The sequence below is a fragment of the Camelina sativa genome, chromosome 4 (assembly GCF_030686135.1).
Source record: "Camelina sativa cultivar CO46 ecotype springtype chromosome 4, ASM3068613v1".
NCBI classification, from domain to species: Eukaryota; Viridiplantae; Streptophyta; class Magnoliopsida; order Brassicales; family Brassicaceae; genus Camelina; species Camelina sativa.
The window spans coordinates 16371383-16391825 of NC_141883.1; the positions used below are offsets into that span (position 1 = coordinate 16371383).

General features: G+C 35.9%; 3 protein-coding genes and 1 long non-coding RNA gene across 4 annotated transcripts; 2 read left to right on the forward strand and 2 right to left on the reverse strand.

Moving 5' to 3' along the window:
- Positions 1 to 2237: 2237 nt before the first annotated feature.
- LOC104780323 (putative phytosulfokines 6) lies at positions 2238 to 3454 on the reverse strand. Its single transcript, XM_010504821.3, has 3 exons — positions 3068 to 3454; positions 2906 to 2970; positions 2238 to 2472 (listed from the first exon to the last, which is right to left on the reverse strand). The coding sequence occupies exons 1-3, from the start codon at positions 3141 to 3143 to the stop codon at positions 2362 to 2364; spliced, it is 252 nt and encodes an 83-aa protein (XP_010503123.2). The 5' UTR covers positions 3144 to 3454; the 3' UTR covers positions 2238 to 2361.
- A 2583-nt stretch (positions 3455 to 6037) lies between these two features.
- On the forward strand, positions 6038 to 7430 carry LOC147945818 (uncharacterized). The gene is made up of 2 exons (XR_015596764.1): positions 6038 to 6635; positions 6735 to 7430. It is a non-coding gene; the product is annotated as an uncharacterized LOC147945818 (long non-coding RNA).
- A 543-nt stretch (positions 7431 to 7973) lies between these two features.
- Positions 7974 to 9950, forward strand: LOC104780324 (histone deacetylase HDT1). The gene is made up of 9 exons (XM_010504822.3): positions 7974 to 8096; positions 8341 to 8411; positions 8509 to 8723; positions 8838 to 8857; positions 8939 to 8995; positions 9085 to 9146; positions 9306 to 9459; positions 9551 to 9623; positions 9721 to 9950. Exons 1-9 carry the CDS (start codon positions 8084 to 8086, stop codon positions 9782 to 9784), a joined length of 729 nt encoding a protein of 242 aa, XP_010503124.2. The 5' UTR covers positions 7974 to 8083; the 3' UTR covers positions 9785 to 9950.
- A 4146-nt stretch (positions 9951 to 14096) lies between these two features.
- Positions 14097 to 17738, reverse strand: LOC147945819 (uncharacterized). Its single transcript, XM_087509378.1, has 3 exons — positions 16677 to 17738; positions 14578 to 16562; positions 14097 to 14406 (listed from the first exon to the last, which is right to left on the reverse strand). The coding sequence occupies exons 1-3, from the start codon at positions 17736 to 17738 to the stop codon at positions 14097 to 14099; spliced, it is 3357 nt and encodes a 1118-aa protein (XP_087365504.1).
- Positions 17739 to 20443: the final 2705 nt, after the last annotated feature.

The following is a 20443-nucleotide window of genomic DNA, read 5'->3' on the forward strand; positions in this document are numbered from 1 at the left end:
CTTATCACTTTCTTACTGTAGCCCTTGATTACTAGGTTCCAGTGAGATGTGGGGAATGCTTTTATGAATGGAAAACGATTCTAGATTTAGAGTCGGGTTTAGTTTACACCTTCGCAGGGTGATCAGTTTCTTCACATCTAGTTAGTAGACTCAGAAAGGCATTGTATGGACTAATTTGCTATTATCCCACATCGGTATCAAGACTCATGAACAGTAAGTAAACTGTAGTATAAATAATGACCCAAGAACTGGTTTTAAAGACTCACGGAGCCGTGCAGTGAAGACAAAGCGAACTACTCTTTCGCCTCTTACTAAAGAACTAGGATTTCACCCGTACCGCAGGCCTAAATATAAATTATTATATTTTAAATAATAATTTTTAATTTATTTAGTTTTCAAATTTTTAATTAATTAACTTTTATCTAATTAATTTATAGTTTTATGTACAATTTTTTTTCTTTTCTTACACTTTTATAAAATTTATAACTTAATTACATTAAATTTGTTATTAGATAGAATATAAAATTCTAGATTTGTTTTGTTCTCTAGAATTAAACAGAGGTATATGTCTATATGGTATGTTATTTTATATTTTTATGTGTATTTAATTTTGTTTTTGAATATTAAGAATGTGTTATAATATGTGTAATATTTTGTAGTTCATATACTAAATAATTTATAAGTTAATTTTCTAAACTATGATTACAAATCTATAGTATATATGTGATAAACTAATAGTTTTAGTGTTGGTTCTATAGTCTAAACCCGTCATGCTAGGCGGGTCAGAAAATATAATTTTCATCCAATATAGCTAATGTTGTAATTTAAAATTTAAAATTATGATATTAACAAATCTAGAAAACAATTTTAATCCAAAATAGCTAATTATAATAACAGCTTTGGTATTTATCAATGAAAGTCATCTTTATGAAAACATGCAATTATTTTTGTGTGAATTTAACTATTTCATATTAATATTAGAGAATGTAACTTTTTATTATTTTCGTATTTTAAAAAATCAGAATTAAGACATTTTAGTAAAATTAATTGAATGTTATATGTTAATTGAAAATAACTAAGTTAATTATTATGTTTCCAAAACTATTTAGTCTCTTACTATAGTTATGTATAACTTAATTACTACAGTGAAAATATTTTCTTTTTTTTGAAAGTATAATAATTATGTTTCTAAAATTACAACTTAATTAAATTAGGATCCGAGTTTTATGGAAAATTGTGTTTAATATTAGATTTGTAACAGTAATTAATATATTTAATATCAGTTCCGATTTTGGAAAATCGGTTAGTCATTTTAATATTTTAGTTTAAATTTTATAAATTAAATTTAAATACTAATAACATTCTTGTAAATAGCTGGCAAGTTCAGGATTTATTTGCTAAATGTAGTTGCAAAATGTATATATAGATATATAGATATATAGATACCGTGTCTTCTCTGTGCTAAGCGGCATACGCCTATTTTTGGAAGGGTTTGTTTACAAATAAACCCTCTATCAGTTCTTTAGTTTTTAAATATTTACAGTAGTGGTTGGAAAAAAAGCAGAGGTGTTTGTTCCCACTACCAGTTGTTTCAGACTCTCATCTCAGAAAGTCTTCTGCTACTTATAAAAAACATAAAAGAAGCCTTATAAAAGTCGATCATGGATTCAACTAAGACATTTTCCTTTTCTTGGGTAAGAAGAAAACTACACACGAATAGTAGAGAATCCGTAGAATCAAGCCTACTAATTTTTGTAATGTGGCAAAAGCACAATGTTGATGGCTTGAACATTACTGCGATTTCAACACGTACCTTTTAATTTAGAGTTTTTAATAATAAATGAAAGCCTGTTAAGTCAGAAACTTGATAATTGTCGAACTGAAAACCTAGAACAAAGCAACAAACCAATTTTTAAGGAACAGCTCCAAGAAACAGGCTTTCATTTGGAGCTGTTCCTTAAACCGGAGATTTCATCCAAGTCTAACTGGAAAGCAACTAAACAAAGATTTGCTTTACGAATAAACAAAAAATTGGTTTCTTTGTTTAGTTGCTTTCTCCGGTGCACAAAAAAAAAAAAAAATAAATTGCTTTCTCCTACCTGGCAGATCAATAAATTTATGATGGGCTTTACGAATAAACAAACGACGGCCTGCTAAATAAACCCATGATAGATGTGTTTTTACCTAGAATTTTTGAAATCTTCATGAGAGCTGATAAAACAAACTCAGCTAGGAAATTAAAAACAAAAAATTGGTTTCTTGGAGCTGTTCTGTCACATAGGACTCATATACAATACTTATTATATATCTAAGTAACATCAACACATAACATACATATACGTAGGCAAATTAATTATAATGTCAGTGCTTATGGTGCTGTGTGTAAATGTAGTCTAAGTGAGCTTCCGTCATCATCCTTCTCTTCAAACATTCTTCATCTCCTTCTCCACAATAATCCATCCCCATCAGTTTCTATTTTTATAAAGACAAAAAAAAAAACTCACAGGTTAAGGTTCTCCATATAATTACTAAGTACTTTAATTTAAGTTTACCAAAAAAAAAAAAAAAAAAGAACTTTAATTTCTATGATTTTGCAATTATAAGATACTTTTTCGTACAATTAGGATGAAATACAAATTAAACACACCGTTGAGTTCCTCATACTATCTTTAGTTACATGTTAAGTCAGTAAATATTGGTTTCTTTCAAGTTTTCGGTTTAGGAACAGTAAAACATTGATACGATTTATCATTAGGAAAAATAAAATAAATCAACTTTCAAAAAATTTCTTGGCAATACATCTGCATCTTTTAGGTGGTTATATATGGTTTTAGACCAAAAAAATAAAAAAAGAAGTTAGCAAATTGTCAATTTATCTTAGGGATAAAAAATTAGATGGACTTACATTAAATGAGTCTTCTTCAACCGATGTAGCTGAGACTACTGGATTCAGCTCTGGATTCTCTTTTCCTGAATGTATATTAAGATTGAGAGTTTAAGGAAGATGATTTAGTATTACTGATAATAAAAACTTTAAGGAACTTAATCATTACTTTATTCAACATACCTCTTCGAATTGCAGACGAACTTGTTGATAAAATGAGGAAGAGAACACACAAAACAAGGCACAAGGTTTGCTTCATGTTCTTCGGCTGAGAGAGAAAGAGAAAGTAAGAAGTTTGTGACAGTCATATACCGAATATATATACACCGAGTCGATCTGAGATTCCTTTTTTTATATATTTTTTCTTACTTTGGTTAAGTTTTTTTTTCTTTTAGTTCAATATCTCAAATTTGAATCAAACTATCAAATTAAATGGGGACTTAACAAATGTCGTCAAATGCCAAATTATGTCCTCAACACTGATTCTAATGTATACAAATCACATATTATTGTATTGAAATTATAAAATGTTAATGAGATAGTATGATTTTAAGTTGATTAATATGAGCCAATATCTAAACTTAAGGGGGACAAGGAAATCTTTTGTAATTCGGGTGAGTGCCAAGTTTCACTAAATAATTGAAAAAGTGTGGTCCAACCAAAATCTTAGACATACTAATGCTAAAGTCTTGCCTGTTCTGTCAGAGTTTTTCCAATCTAAGTCAACTCTTCCGACATTGTTTGACAGCTGTTTCCCATCCCTCTTCCCATTCTCTGTTCAACCTTTTTTGTTTTTTTCTTTTTTCTTTTTCTTTTCTATATTTTGCTTTATAGTTATTATACTATATTAAATATATATCAGATTTAAACACTAGTTATAAGATGATATTAAGTCTGGAATTTTGTTAAGTTGGTAAATTAGTAATAAATATTTTTTTTGAAGATGGTAAATTAACAACAAATTCAAAGAAAAATATGTTTTCATATGTAGTGTAAAAATATAACTATATTTTTAATAAAATGGTGGAACGTTGGCAGGTAATTAGTAGCATTGAATAAGAAATTAAAACCATAACAAACAACTATAAATACTTTAACGGAAAAAAGAAACTATAAATACAGTATATCTAACAAATAACAAAAGTTGTGGACGAAATTGCACAACACATGTAAGCAAAACCAGCAAAACCTACGTAAGTGGCAACACTACGACTGTCCTTTAATGCTATATAGTCACTCTCCCTCTCTACACCATTTATTCTGTTTTTATGTCGATGTCATACCAGTACCAAAAGAAAAATGTAAATGCAAATTAAAAAAGTTGACATCTAAACAATAGCACACTTTGATGACGAAAACAACGAGATAGAACGAAACAATATACACAACGTTTAATTGGTAGTACAAACAACATACCATTTTGATAGGTAAAAATCTTATATTTTGACTGGTGTCAAACAATGGGGATGACGTTTTAGGTACCATCTCCACCAAAGAATCTAAGGAGAGCACATAATTTAAAATGAAGTTTTTAAGTTGAATTGCTTCAATGATAAAATCTCAGTCCAATTTTGAAAAAATATATTTTGCCTATTAGTCTGAATACTATATTATTAGCAATATTTAGCTTTGATGGCATCGAAGATAATAAATATTTTCAAAACATACATTAAAAATATTACCTTCAATATTAATTAATTAATAAAACAATGCATAATAAAATAAAACGAGTTAAGCATAATTCTCAAATATCACTAAAATAAGTTTTTGTTTCAAAAATATCATCACTATTTTTTTTTGTCAAAAATACCACAAAGAGACATTTTCCAAAAGTACTAAAAAACTAAAATTAAACTCTAAACCTTCAAAATTAAATCCTAAAACCTACAAGCTAATTAAACCCTGAACTCAAATCCAAAATTTTAAATTATAAATCCTTAAAAAATTATTTTTAGTGGTAGTGGTATTTTGGGCTAAAATATACAAAACAATAGTCAATAGTGATAATACTTTTCAAATAAAAACTTAATTAACTTAGTATTTTAGAGTATTTCTTGAGAATTAAAATCAATATAGTTAGAGTTTCTTCTATTCGTCTAATTGATACTCCATGACTTGTGCACACCAAACAATGACTTGATAACATGCAAGTTTTCGGGAATTGCTAACTTTGGTACAACGTATATGCGTACCTCCTAGGGGTGTCAATCGGGCTGGCCCGGCCCGAAATCCGTAAAGTCCGCATATGTTTGAGTCCGGTCCGAAATATTTCCGAGCCTATATTTTAAAGTCCGAGCCAGGCCCTAACAGGATTACAGGACTTTTCGGGCTTATCTTACCGATCAAAAATTTAAACTTATAAGCCTTAAAAAATAGTGTTTGAAGGTGTACTATAAAACAAATCAATCAAAAATTTAATAACTCATCTATATTCACTACAAACAACTTAATTTAATAGAAAAAGTTTAAAACTAAATAAAATTTCGATACTTTAACCAAATAAACCAATATATAATTCATATAAAACATCATAGATAAAAAAATTTAAAATATTAAGTATGGTAATTAAGTAAATATAAAAACTAGGATTAGAGTTTACAACTTTATTTACAATAAATTATTAATCAAATATTGCAATCAAACAAAAATGTTAACAAAAAGGTACAAATAGATTTGTTAAAGGGCTTTTCGGGCTGGCCTGAGTCCGGTCGGGCTAAGCCCGAAAAATCCTATTGCCCAAACGGATTGAGTCCGAAAAACCCAATTTTTTCTGGACATATATATTTAAGCCTGAGCCCGGTGTTTTTAAGGCTGGGCCTGACCCTAATTTACATGCCTAATACCACTAAAAAAGTCATAAAAGTTCTATTGACTGCATAGATCTATAAAACTTACTTTGATCCATATATTCTATCAAGAAGGATGGATCATAATTTGATGTATACGTTAGGCATGATTATATAAACTCACATATTTTGGGACACTCACTTACTACGCCTTGAGGAGACAAACCCTAACCCGAAAGCCTTATCTCTTTAGCAACGACAAGGACAAGACACCACTTACTTCGTGGAATCTTTATCACAAAAATAAAACTCTTTTATAACCTTTACATCTATATAAATACAGAAACAAACACTATATAAATGTAGCAGGTGAGTGGAATCTGCTCACACCGATACTAATAATACTACATACAAAATATAATTGTATCAGTCATTCACATGTGAAATGATAATGTATTCTAAACTGATACATTGAGTAAAGTTAACTGAAGATATAGAAAAAGATTGGTATTTTCTTTGAACATAAGAATTTGCATGGATAAGAATCCTTTCTCTGTTAAGAATCATGAGTTATTCCCTATTTCCCTTACCTTACCTTTTTGTTGTTAGCTCTGCAAGTCTTCTCTACCGTCCTTTCACTCCTGATCAGTTTACAACTAGAAGGATTAATTATCACTTAATGGAAGTGTTATGTTGTTGTAGTATATAAAGGATAAAATGGATGAGTTTGTCAGCTGGTCAGGTCTCATTTCAGGCAGCGTCTAGACTCTCTCTTAACTTGAGCGTCTCAAGCTTCAGTTTCCTTATTGCTTCTCTCCCCAAGTAAGGTATTAGAATCATCCTATAATGTGTTGATTAGCTTCTTGACATTGTCTTTCTTAGGTTAGGCGATATTGAGAACTACTTGGGCAGCAAAGGGTCTCTTGATTTACAGCGTGCCTTCCTATGCGGAGCGGGCTGAAACGGTAAACATTGTGGAACACCTCTCTTTAGCTACGTCTTCACTCACTCTGCTCCGATCCATTTCAAAAGTTTAAGAACTTGTAATTCTGTTTATGTACCAGTGGTTTCAATATTATATGAGATGCAAACAGAAGCGAGTTCCTGGGAAATAACTTTGACTGTTTCCTCAAATCGTTGGTTCTGAAGAAGCGGGGAAAACCATGCACTTGATGGGTGTTACAAGAGAAGGGAAACAGAACACATATCAACTGTTCATCCCCTGCTTTGCTTGGCCTTTTGCTGAAACAACGCTCGTACAAACTATATATAATCCGACCAATCCCAAATGGTTCTTTTGAGATTGATGCCATATAGTTCTTGATGCTAACGTTTTTCTTCAGGGTACACACGTAAAACTACTCCACTTCCCGTTTTGGATACCAGAGTTGCTTTCATCGACTAACAAACATTAAGACAACCATGTTGGTTTATTGTAAACCATCACCATGGGACAAAGAAGCATTATTTCAGTAACACACTAACACAATAGACTTTAGTCATTTAACCACATTCTTTTGATTTCACTTGAATACAAGACCCAGCTCTTTCTTCACAGGAGTAATCACAAGTTTCTGAAATGAAAGATAACCATATTAAGGTCAAGGTATGAAGACAGAGATGAAAATGTTGATTAGAATACGTTTGCTCCTTTAGGAGTTGTTATTGGAGAGATGATTTCTAAATTCATATGGAATTGTAAATTCTAAAAATCAAACCACCTGGATTTTGAAATAATATGTTTTATCCTTGGATTTGAATCCTTCTATTTTACACTTTCAAATCCATACAAATCCATTTAAAACATATTGTGGATTTTGAAATCCAAAAACAAATCATTAAATGAATAACATGAGATTTTAACAAGTATTTGTAAATCATAGAACCAATAACGCATAATTTTGATAAGTATTTTAAAATCAATGATTGAATAATACATGATTTTTTTTTTATTTCCAAATCCATTAAAATCATAGAACCAATAACCCCCTCTTACTAAATATGTAGTCCTTTAAATAAGATTGAAGGACAATCACATCATTTCTATAGGCCGGTTAGTGCAGGGATGTAAAAGAATTTGGTAAAATTTCGTGAAATTCAATTGAATTCGGTTGAGATTGGTTCTTAAAAGTGGGAAAAACCGAATTAATCGAATCAATAACCGAACCGATTTAAACCAAATTTTATTCGGTGACTCTTTAACTGAAAAAACCGGATTCCCGGTTCGGTTCGGTTCGGTTCGGTTCGGTTCGAAGTCGCAAAAAGAACCCTAAAGAAAGACCAAAGAACTTAAAACTCTCTCTGTTATAAATACTCTTCTCTCGAAACCCTTTCTTCTCTTCTTCCTTTCTTTAGCTGTCATAAACCCTAAAAATCCCATCTTTTTCACACTTTTCAACCTCGATTCTTAGCTATGGAGTTCTGGGGTAAGAATCTTCTCTCTTTTGAGTCGTTTAATCAGTGATTTGTGTCTCAGTTGTTTTTTCTAAAACCTCTTTAGGATAATCTGTTTTTGAGCTCTCTTGTGGCTGTAGCTTAATCTAGGCTTTTTAAGTTGAAATATCGATTGGATAATAAATATATTGTAATAGGAAATGGTATGGTAGGGAATAACTTAAAGCTGTTTTAAAAATACTCATTTTGAATTTTGTTTGTAAATGATGTAATCAGGTATTGAAGTTAAACCAGGAAAGCCAGTTAAAGTGACTCCTGAAGAACACAGTCTTATCCACGTTTCTCAGGTTTAGTATCAAATGTAACAATTAGATTTGATTCTGAGAGTTTTGAAGGTTCATTGTAACAATCTTAGAACTTTCTTTGTGATTTGTGTGTGTGTAGGTATCACTTGGAGAATGTAAAAACAAGAAGGAAGAGTTTGTGTCTGTACATGTAAAGGTTGGTGACCAGAAACTTGTCATGGGAAACCTTTCAACTGAGAACATCCCTCAGCTTTGCTGTGATTTGGTATTCGAGAAAGAGTTTGAGCTTTCTCACAACTGGGGAAAAGGAAGTCTTTACTTTGTTGGATACACATCTCCCAACATTGCAGATAAATATCCTTTGATGATGTTTTTATTGGAACTTTTGAGTTTGGTTTAGATAGTTTCTCTATTGATTTCTGTTTCCATGGTGATTTCCTTAACTCTTAATCGATTGTGTGTTTTCACTGATGGAGAAGACTTTTCTGGTGAGTCTAACTTTTGATTCACTTTCTGACTGTGATATTAGCTTGGTTGCTAATGAATCACTATAAATCTTGTTTTGACAGATTCAGAGGAGGAAGAGGAAGAGGTTGAAGAAGTCCCTGCCACCATTACCGCTAATGGTACTTATATTAGCCATTAGGCAGAGACTACTACTTTCTGTCTTGATTTGTTGTCTTGATACTTGGTAAATAATGAATTTCATTTGCAGGGAATGCAAAACCAAAGGCCAAGCCTGCACAAGTGACAAAGAATGCAAAGCCAGCTGATGGAGTGAGTTTTCTATAGCTTTCTGTGATTTGTCTCTTTGTTTTACTACAGTAATATGTATAGCTTTCTGTTTGAATTGTCTCTTTTGTTGAGTGTGGAGATGGGACATGTTTTTTTTCAAGAAATGTTTAGTGAGACATTCTTGTGTCATGATTCTTGCAGATGGTTGTTGATGATGATGAGGATTCAGAGGAAGAAGAGGAGACACCTACACCTAAGAAGCCTGTATCAAGCAAGAAGAGAGCAAATGAAGAAGCCCCCAAAACACCTGTGTCATCAAAGAAGGCTAAAGTAGCAGTTACTCCTCAGAAAACAGGTAGAGATACAAACCATTCTTTTACATTATTAGTCACTTAATTTGGGAAACATAAGTAGTGATTTGAACCTGCCTATTTTCTTTGGCACAGATGAGAAGAAGAAGGGTGGAAAAAACCAGAGCCCAAAGTCAGCCAGTCAAGTCTCCTGTGGTTCATGCAAGAAGTGAGCCTCTCTCACTCTCTTTATCCAACTCTCTCTTCACTCAGCTTATATTTATGCGTGTGATAACATTTTCTTATTGGCTGATCTTTAATGGCAGGACGTTCAACTCAGGTAATGCACTTGAGTCTCACAACAAGGCCAAGCACGCTGCTGCCAAGTGAAGTGGTTTCTTAGAGAGCTTATCAACCAAATTCCTCTGTTTTGGGTTTTTGAGTAGGATCATTATGATATCTATGGAATTTTGCTTCTAGTCTTTATGAAACCTCCGGATTTTCTCATCTTTTTTGGATAACAAGTTTTGATTAAAGAAAGCCAGTTGGAGTCTAATCACTAGTACCTATTATAAATGAATTAAAAGATTAAATCTTGTTCAATTCACACTAACTAAACCGGAACACAATAATTTTTACGAACCGGTTGAGCCGGTCAAATCAGGTCAACAAAACAAGGACTATTCTTTAATTTAGAAATTAATTAGCTTTTCTTTGTTAGAATAGGCAAATTTCCTTTTTCAGCAGATATACTAAGAGCTTATACGTACTTTCATCATCTCATCACCAAAATAGGTTTTTCTTTCAGAGTTCTACTTACAAACACACTCACAATTCCAACAATGTCTCTTTTATCTTCACTTTCTTCAAAGATTTCGCAACTGTCTTCTCTATCAAAAACGATAAAACAAGTAGGATTTAGTCACAAATTGATTCCGTCCGAAGCAGACTTCATCAAACTCGCGATCAAATACGATCTTATCCTTGTTGCAACGCTGTTTTCACTATGGATGGTGGTACTTGGTCAAACAGGAATTCCTAAGATGATGATCGATTACCACACCTTCCAGATCTCGAAAGCAACTTATCGTGAGACGATGAGGCATCTGGCTATCATGATGACAAGTTTTAATTGGTATTTACCTGTTAACAGAATCATATATGCATCATTCGACCCTACTTTGTCGTCGGACGATAAGACCATTGATATCAAAAGGATTGACAAAGAGATGGCTATGTTATGTGGTTTCTTGGCTTTGGTCTTGTTGCTCCTGAACCTGTTCGGATTCTTCGGGGGAGTTTTGTGTCTACCTGTTTCTCCTCCGTTTTTCTTCTTGGTTCAACAAATTCATCAAGCGAAGAAACGTTATAAAATCTCGAGATTAGATTACTTGGAGATGAAGATTAAACCACACGGATTGGTTTTAGCCTTTTAGGGCTGAATTGTTTGGATTTTCAGGTATTGCGTTGAGTAATCTCAAGACTAGATGGCTTGGAGATGAAGACTTAAACCTTGGTTTTAGGGTTAAATCGTTTGGTGGTGATCTTTAATTAGAAGTCTTCTTTTTTTCATCTGTTGTAATTACTTTGCTTTTCCAATTCTAGTTTATTCCAATTTATAGTTTTCACTACTCCATGTTTATCAGAGAGCAAAAATACAGATTTTTGCAAGCTTTTTTTTTTTTTTCTCTGTATGATAAATATACTGAAACAAACAAAACAAAGCTCGAGTTTGAACAAAACATAATAAAAGGTAAAAGTGAATATTTCAGGCTCAAATCTATGTCGCAATTCTCGATAGTCGGGGGCTATCACACTAACATTGATATATCGAATAAGATAAGTCTTTATGGAAGGATTCAAAATTGGAAATAGTTAACCATTATACGAAGTAAGAGCCAGTCTCTCGAACTTAGTTTGAAGTACTGTAGATTCTTTTCATAAGTACTTTTTCAAATTAGCTGTTCGAAAGACCACAAACCCTAGATCTAGCCTGGCTCATGTTAACGTATGAGCCAAACTATTGAATATGTGGCTAAAACTTGACATACATAGAGTTACATGTATAATAAGCTACAAAGTTTCAATATTACACATCTAAATATATTCTATTTTGGATGTATAAATGCCTACCTTACATTTTTTTCAAAAGAATCTTTTTAATTTATTGAAAAAAATTTTGTTTTGTTTTTGTTTTTCCTACTACAATTCTACCTAGTTTACTATAAATGTCACTAATATTTACCAAACTAGACTCTGAATTTAACACTAGCATACAAATGAAAATCACAGAAGATACATGATTGGGTCTACATTATATTCGACTTCACCACATCCCCTCTTTCCTTTCAAACTCTGGGATTGGGCTTCACCTTGTTGGGCTTCTTAGGTTTTTCTGAAAAAATCTTTAGCCTTTGCCGATTTATGCATTGTTTCTTATGTTTGCTTCATAAAACATGCTCCATCGATTAATCTTGATGGTTAATCCGCACAGAAGTTAAGGGTTAATTAGATTGGTTAATCCGCGCAAAAGTTACAGATTGACTAAATTGCACTTATAGCTCTCTTTGGAATCCTGAGACGGAGTTTAGTGAAAAATTTGGTATTTCTCTTAATTTCTTTCAGAATTTGTTCACCACCGGCCCTTTACACATTTCTAAGAAACATTGGTATTTGGTCTCAAAAAATTTTGAGATTTTTTATGACAAAATTTGGCCCCAAAAAAATTTGTTAAATGCAAAAATAGGCCACAATTTTATGAAATTTAAGATTTGGTCTCAATTTTTAAATTTATCTATTTGTTATTGCAAAACTAGGCCTCATGTTTCTAAAATTTTAAAATTTGATCTCAATTTTTAAATTTATCTATAAAATCCATAACGAAAAGTTGTGGTGTTTTGGGTCCCAAATTTTACAGGATATGCCTTGAGTTTGTCCTTTGCTTTTAGTTTGTTTTTGTAAATTTTGACCTCGCTATTGTAACCGTTCTTTGGTTTTTAGACTGTCTCTTCTGTAGTGACTTTTTGACGAGAATAGTTTGACAAATTGAAAAAAGAAAAGTTATGGACCGGGTCTAATTCAAGCCCTACAGTAGAAAAGCCAATATGTATTGCGCTTAAACCGACACCAAAACCGATACGTGAAGCTTCCTTTTAATAAACCGCCGATTAAAACTTATCAAGGGCTACGATCTCTTAATGATCTCTTTATATATATAATAAAAACCTCTGCGTTTTCTTTTCCTGATTTGGTTTTAACTCATCTTTCTTCTCTGTCAAGAAACGATGAAGCAAGTAGGATTTAGTCACAGATTGATTCCGTCGGACAAAGATTTCATAAAATTCGTGATCAAATACGACTTTATCCTTGTTGCAACGCTGATTTCACTGCGGTATATGGTACTTGGTCGAACGGGAAAACTTGAGATGATCGGTTTCTACAACTTTGAGTTATCTGAAGTAACTTTCCGTGAGACGATGGGGCTTTTCGCTAAGATCATATTTGCTTTTCTGTGTAGACCTTTTTGCTACAAATATGCATCGTTTGACGCTGCTTTGTCGGGCGATAAGACCGTTGATATCAAAAGAACTGACAAAGAGATAGCTATGTTATGTAGTTTCTTGGCTTTGGCCTGTTTTCTCATGAGCCAGTTGGGATTCTTCTGGGGATTTTTATGTTTACCTGTTTCTCCTCCGTTTCTCTTCTTGGTTCAACAATTCCTCAAGTTAAGAAGAAACGTAAAGGAATCTCAAGATTAGATTGCTTGGAGATGAAGCTACAAAGATTGGGTTTTAGTTTTTTTTTTTAGGGTTTGAATTGTTTAGTGGTGATTTTTAGTTTTCAGGTGTTGTAATTATTGCTATTGAGTATTCTCAAAATTATTTTGCTTGGATATGAAGGTTTAAGTCTGGATACTTGTGTTTTATTTTTTATCTTTCAGTTAGGATATATAATCATTTGGTGGATGAGTTATTTTAGTTTTGGAGTTCTAATTCTTGCTATGAGTTTGCCACTAAGTTTGGGTTTGCGTTTCCAATTCAGAGTTTGTTTCAAAAATTCATGGAACGATAGATTTAACCGGTTGATCCGGGTCAAATCAGGTCATACAGATGTTAAAAACAAATGGGCTTAGAAAAGCCCTAACGTTGCATGCCCTTAAACCGACACCAAAAAGCAAGATAAAAACCACAAAACTCGGTAATTTTTTTGGATAAGGGTTTTGTCAACAGAAACAAATTTGTTCATCTCCAAAATCAATATCTTGTTCAAGATTTCGCATCTGTTGAACAACGTACGAGATGAAGCAAGTGGGATTGACTCGCAGATGGATAGCTTCGGACGCAGCTTTCAACAAATTCTCGATCATATTCAACGTTCTCGTTATCGCAACGCTGGTTTTTCTGAGGATGACATGGAGAGTATCTGAGTTCATCGACTTCATAAACTTCGAGTTATCGAAAGTAAATTTTCGTGCGGCGATGGGGCTTTCAGCTTTGGTGATGGCAGGTATGTATAAAACTGGAAGTTCTCGCTGGATTATAAATGACACACTTTTTTTTTTTTTTTTGCAAAACTGTGAATTTTCATTAAAGAAAATAAATTGTACAGAGTACAATATCTTTGAATACATGAAGATAGAGATTGCCCAAAAAAAATTAAAAAACAAGTTCTATCTTGGAGAAAACATTGACCAAAGCCATAATTAAGCGAAGGTCAGCCAATCACGCAAGAGTGTTTTGAAGTTTTTCTTGTGACTCTTGCCCAGAATTGCGTCTCTGATCTGTCTGTCCAGCGCCTTAAAGAGTATACGCGGTGGAGTTGTGGTGGTATTGTGAAGCCGATTGTTTCTCTCTATCCAGATGGTGTATATCACTGCTTGTGATACTAACCTGCGGAGAGTTGGCGTAGATGTAGCGTCAGAAGCATCCAACCAAGAGATGAACGCATCCCAGGTATGGAAAACGAAAGGATTGTATCCTAGACGTCTTGTAGTCTGCAGCCAAATCTCTTCACTAAAATCACAGTGCAGAAATAGATGATCTCAAGTTTCAGGGTAGAGTCCGCAGTTGCAGCAAGCAGGGTCAATTTGCATTCCTCAAGTTGAAAGTCTAGATCGAGTGGAAAGTCGATTTAAGAGTGTGAGCCACATCATGAACGCATGTCTTGGAACAGCACCCTTGTACCATACATGCTTTGTCCAAGTTTGCGGGTCTTGTCTTTCCCTTACGGCTTCCCATGTTTTCTTTGTGCTGAAAGTGTTTGAGTCTTCACCATTTGTACTCCAAAGGAAAATGTCTTGATCCGAGGATTGGGATGGTGGTTGAATAGTGGTGAGAAGGATGTGAAGTTGTTCGACTTGTGGTGATCTTGCTGGGCGCAGGAGCCACCCATTTGGAGAACAAGCTCGAGCCACACTACTCTGTAGAGGAATTCCTGTACGGGCGGGACCCGAGGGACCTAGAAACTGAATGAGTTGACCCAAGGGGGTCCACTTATCAAACCAGAAGCTTACCAGTTCACCATTACCCACATCACACTTGATGAAGAGATTGGCAAGAGGTCGGAGGTGCAACAGAGCCTTCCATGTCCAAGAGAGGTGTTTCTTCTCATCAATTGACCAGAAAATTTCATCTTTTACTTTGTTATTTCTTATCCATTTTGCCCATAAGGAGTCATCCGCTGAGAAGATTCGCCAAATAAGCTTCAAACAAAGAGTCTTGTTCCAGGTGGATAAACGTCTAAAGCCCAACCCCCCTTCTTCTTTGGGTAGACATAAAGTTTTCCAAGCCACTTTTGCGTGTGTTGGCTTTGTTATATCTCCTGACCACAAAAACCTGGCACAAAGTTGCTCAATATTCCGCAAACATCCCTTTGGTAGAATAAAAGCAGAAGCCCAGAAGTTGAAGGAACCATAAGTTACAGACGAGATTAACTCTTTTCTTCCTGCGTAAGACAGAGCTCGAGCAGACCAGTTAGAGAATCTGGCTGTTAACTTGTCTAGTAGATGTCTGTATTCTGCAATCCGGAGCTTTCTATGCATGAGAGGGAGGCCCAGGTAACGAATGGGTAATGAACCTATCTTGAAACCGAAAGAGGCAATCCTATCATTTTCAAGTTGGTTCACTCCCGCGGTGAACAATTCAGTATTGTCTTTGTTGATGTGAAGACCCGACATCTCAGAGAACTCGTCAAGGACCTTGGCAATTTTGTCAAGAGAATCGATTTGCCCATCAAAGAAGATCATAATATCATCAGCAAAAGCTAAATGCGATACCTGAGGGTTCTCTGCTGCTGGGTGGTGACCAATGTACCCGCTGTTGTAACTCTGATTTAGCATTTGAGAGAGAACCTCCATGGCCAAAGTGAATAGATAAGGCGAGATAGAGTCTCCCTGTCTTAAACCTTTAGCTCCCTTGAAGTAACCACATGATTCACCATTTATTGAGACAGAGAAACTTGGTGTTGTGATGCATTCCTTGATCAGCTTGATGAAATGAGGAGGAAACTCCATGACCCTTAAGACATTTATAATGAAATCCCAATGTACCGAATCAAATGCCTTCTTTAAATCCACCTTCAACATGCCCCTTGGTGAAACGTTTTTGTGGTTGTAGCCCTGAATTAGTTCTGTTGCCAGTAGTACATTCTCCACTAGAAGACGACCTGGGATGAAAGCTGATTGCGTATTTGCAATAAGATCGGGCAAAACACCTTTAAGTCTGTTTGTCAGAAGCTTTGAAACAACCTTATAGATTGTGTTGCAGCATGCAATGGGACGGAGCTCAGCCATTTTTGAAACATTGGGCGTCTTTGGAATGAGCGTCAACAACGTAGAGTTCCATTGTTTCAGTATCTTGCCTGAATTATAGAACTCTAGGACTGCAGCCGTTAAGTCTGATCCCACAGTCTTCCATTGTACAATGAAGAACTCCACACAGTATCCGTCGGGACCTGGTGCTTTGTTTTTTGGGAGAGAAAAGACCGCTAGCTTGATTTCCTCCGGGGTGAAGGGGGTGGATAAAACTTGAAGTGCAGAAGCGGAGCATCTTTGAGTTATGATACATGCCAGGTCTTCAACCGAGGGAGGCCTTGCTGAAGAGGGAGATCCTATAAAGTCTTTAAAATGCTCCACCGCATCCTTCTGAATCCCCTGCTTTGAGTCCACAAACTGATCATTACCATCAAACAGATATAGTATCTGGTTTTGTACCTAACGAGTACGGATGGTTCTGTAGAAGAAGTTTGTGTTTTTATCTCCTTCCTCGAGCCAACAAATTCTTGCTTTTTGTCGGAGGTAGGATTCCTCAGCTTGAGCTAACATAGACCAATGCTTGAGGGCTGCCTTTTCCCTTTCACTCGCCTGCAGAGAGGGAGCACTCAAAAGAGTTCTTTGACAGGAGAGCCGTTCTTCATAGGCCTCCCGCACACGCTTCTCTATCTCAGAGTAGTTATCCTTGGCGAAGGCTTTAGTAACACCCTTTAAGTCCTTGAGTTTTTTAGAGAGCTTCAACATCTTGGAGCAGTCAAAGGCGAGATCATTCCACCATAATTTGATTAAAGGCGAAAACTCTGGGTTTTTGTTCAGGAGGGTTAAAAACTTGAACGAAGTCTTCTGCTTTGGTTTTTCAGATTCCAAGAACACGCAGCATGGACTGTGGTCTGAGAAACCAGGTTCACCAAATACTCCAAAAGAGATTGGGAAAGTCTGGAGCCAATCATCATTGACAATAATACGATCCGGTTTCTTTGCAATGTGGCCTATGTCATGTTTGTTGCTCCAGGTGAACGTATTACCACAGTAAGGGAGATTTGACAGATTTGAGGATACTAGACAGTGAGTTAGATCACGCATTCCTCTTGTAGACGTACCACCGGTTGTGATAGAATGCTCATGTTGATAAAGAATTTGGTTGAAATCTCCAATCACCATCCATGGCTTGCTCAGAGTAACCGATGAGGCAGAAAAGTCCTCTCTCTCTTTCCACAGTAGTTTCCTTTCTTCGCTACAAGTGGATGAGGCATATACAACCGATACTACCAGCTCCGTTGAGACAAAAGGGAGCTTTACCAGACATACTATCATCTGAAGGGATTTAGACAAAATTTGCACCTTCACCGAAGGGTGCCAAACTACCCAGATCTTCCCAAGATATGAAAACTCATAATTATCCGCATAGGTCCATCCTGCAACCACAGAAGATAATATACGCTGTGCTTTGTCAGGACTGACATGGGTTTCAAGAATCCCACCAAAAAGAGGCTTATGTAGCCTTATCCAACGCCGAAAAGATCTCCGCTTTACACAGTCATTAAGACCTCTTACATTACGACAAAAAATATCCATAGGAAGGATATGGGATTAGAGGGATAAAGGGCCTCTAGCCCTTTCCTTTGAATTCTTCTTTTTCAACAGCTTCTTTGAGATGACTCTGATGAATCTGTCGGACTCTGCTTCAGGATTATCTTCGTCACCGGAGATACTATCAGGCTCAGAGGAGATATCTTGAGAGTCCTCTAGGTTCCTATCCAAAGGTCGGTGTGAAAAAAGATTTGTAATGAGGTCCACGCATAACTTACCATCACCAACGTTCAAATCATAGGCTTTGGAGGAGCCTTGGGTTGATTTCCAGAGCACCTCATTGTTCCCTTTGTTACTTGCTTCACCCTGTACAAGTGCTTCTCTTACAGGCCTGTTAGAGATACTAAGTGTCTTCGAGGGGTGAGGAGGAATGTGCTTTGTTGGAGATGACTCTGCGAGGCAATTCTCAACAATCGGCAACTGGCTTTGAATAGGAGCTTTGCCTTGCCTCTTGTCTTTCTTGGCTCTGGGACAGGAATCTCCAGAATGTTTCACCGACCCGCAGTGGTTGCAAAGAGGAGGCGCAGAAGTACAGCGAGATACCGTGTGACCTACCCTTTTGCAATGGGAACATACAGATGGAAGCCATGGACTAGATACTCTGATTCGCTAAATTTGACCAGACTCAAACCTTGCATTTACGGCTTGCGGGAGTGGTTTATGAGGGTCTATGACCGTATACACTTTTGCCACTTCAATATTTATGAGTTTCTCTGTATGCGGATGGAGACACACTGGATGTCCCACCAATCCTGCAATGTGTTCGAGGCCCTCTCGGTTAAAAAATTCCAGCGGGACACCATGAAAATCAAGCTACACTGGTACGAGAGATAGCTCCGGTTTCTTTGGAGTGACATCAGGAGACCACTTCGCAACAAACATTGTCTGACCATCAACTTGCCACAGAAACTGGCTTAGGATTCTCCTTCTCGCTTTTGGGCAGGGGACCTTGAAGAGAAAAGAATGCCCTTCCATTTTGGAAACAGTGATATCTCGTCGCTGTCTACTCCATATACCATTTACGATGGCATGAACCGCTCCCCTGGAAGGTGGTTCTTCATAGAATTGCCCTAGGATAAAGCTATCCCAGGCTTTCTTGTTCTTCTCAATAACCGAGTTAGGAATGGTCACACACTCCTCGCCGGAGTCAAGTGTGAAAGGTGTACCTTTTTTCTGAAGAGGACTGGATTTATCCTTTATGAGATCTTTCCAAGGGTGCTCTTCAAAAAGCATACGGCTTGTGGGATTAGCTAATGGTAGAGTAGAGGTTTCAACCTTCTCCACATTTGCTCCGGAGGTTTCGGATTGAGGTACAACTGCCATCTCACTGGCTGGTGTAGCTCCCGATTTTTCAATTGGGGATCTAGGGTTTTTGGGCGACACATTTTCTGTCACTGCAGGGGGGACATGATTCGTGTCGGGGCGAATTGTGTTAGCTGACATCTCTGGAGATGCAGGCAACGCATTAGAAGGAGAACATATAGACACCTCCCCAACTGATTTTGGAGATTCAGGCGGGGTATGGGTGCGAGGGGAGGAGAAAGAGGTTGCGGACCCAGTGGGGCATTGCGATGGGGCTTTTTCTTAGTTTTGTTTTTGCCCATGAGGGGCGACGAGGACCGACACCGAGATTGGCGAAGGTGGTTGGAGAAAGAACAGGATCGCGTGGTCGAGAGAGAAAAGTCAACAAGAGAGAAAAGTCAACCCTTTCCTTAAACTCACATATTCTAAATGACGCACTTATGCTTGGCGATCCAGCGATAAGGATTGACAAAGAGTTAGCTGTGATATATGGTTTCTTGACTCTCGCCTTTTACCTCATGAACCTGTTCGGATTCGTAAGGGGGATTTTATTGCTACCAGTTTCTCCTCTAAGTCTTCTCCTCTTGGTTTTTCGATTCGCCAAGTTCAGAAACGTAAAAGAATCTCAAGATTAGATTGCTTGGAGATGAAGATTCCAACCTATATATGATTTTTACCTTTAGATTGTTAGGTTTTTTCTTTCTATTAGGTGTTGTAACAAATGCTACGAATAATCTCAAGATTTATTAGATTACTTGGAGATGAAGGTTCAAATTAGGGTTTTAGGTTTTCTTAAGTTGAATCTTTCGGTGATTTTTTTACTTGTAATTACTGCTTTTGCTTTCGGAATTCTGAGTTTGTTCCAAAAATAATAGACTGAAACTATAGATATTACAGTTCTCCATGTTATTGGAGAACTTTTTTTTTTTTTTTTTTTTTTTTTACTTTGTACGTATATAAAATATACTGAATAGAAGCTATGTGTATGTTCTCGTATGAATCTCATCGTCTCAGAAAATAAAATAGGTAAAAAGCTCGGTCGTGTATATCATTACTATTTCAGTCTCATCTCTGTAGCTAATGCTCGATTTCAAGATACCTCCGTTACATTTGTATGTCGAACAAGACTTAATTATGGTAAGATGGAAAATCACCTAACACGAGTGCTAATGGAAGAGCCAATATTGGCCTCTGCTTAGCCATCAGTGTATTAGATTCTTTTCTTCACTATTATCTTGTCAAATTAGCTATTGTGCAAAAAAGATGTAATTAATTACAAACCTGAGTCCTAGAGCCGGCCCTGAAACCTGAGTGCACCCTGATTAAGTTTGTGCACTACATATTCCCTAGCCCCGTCCAGCAAGTGGTAGGCTAGCTTTACTTTCAAA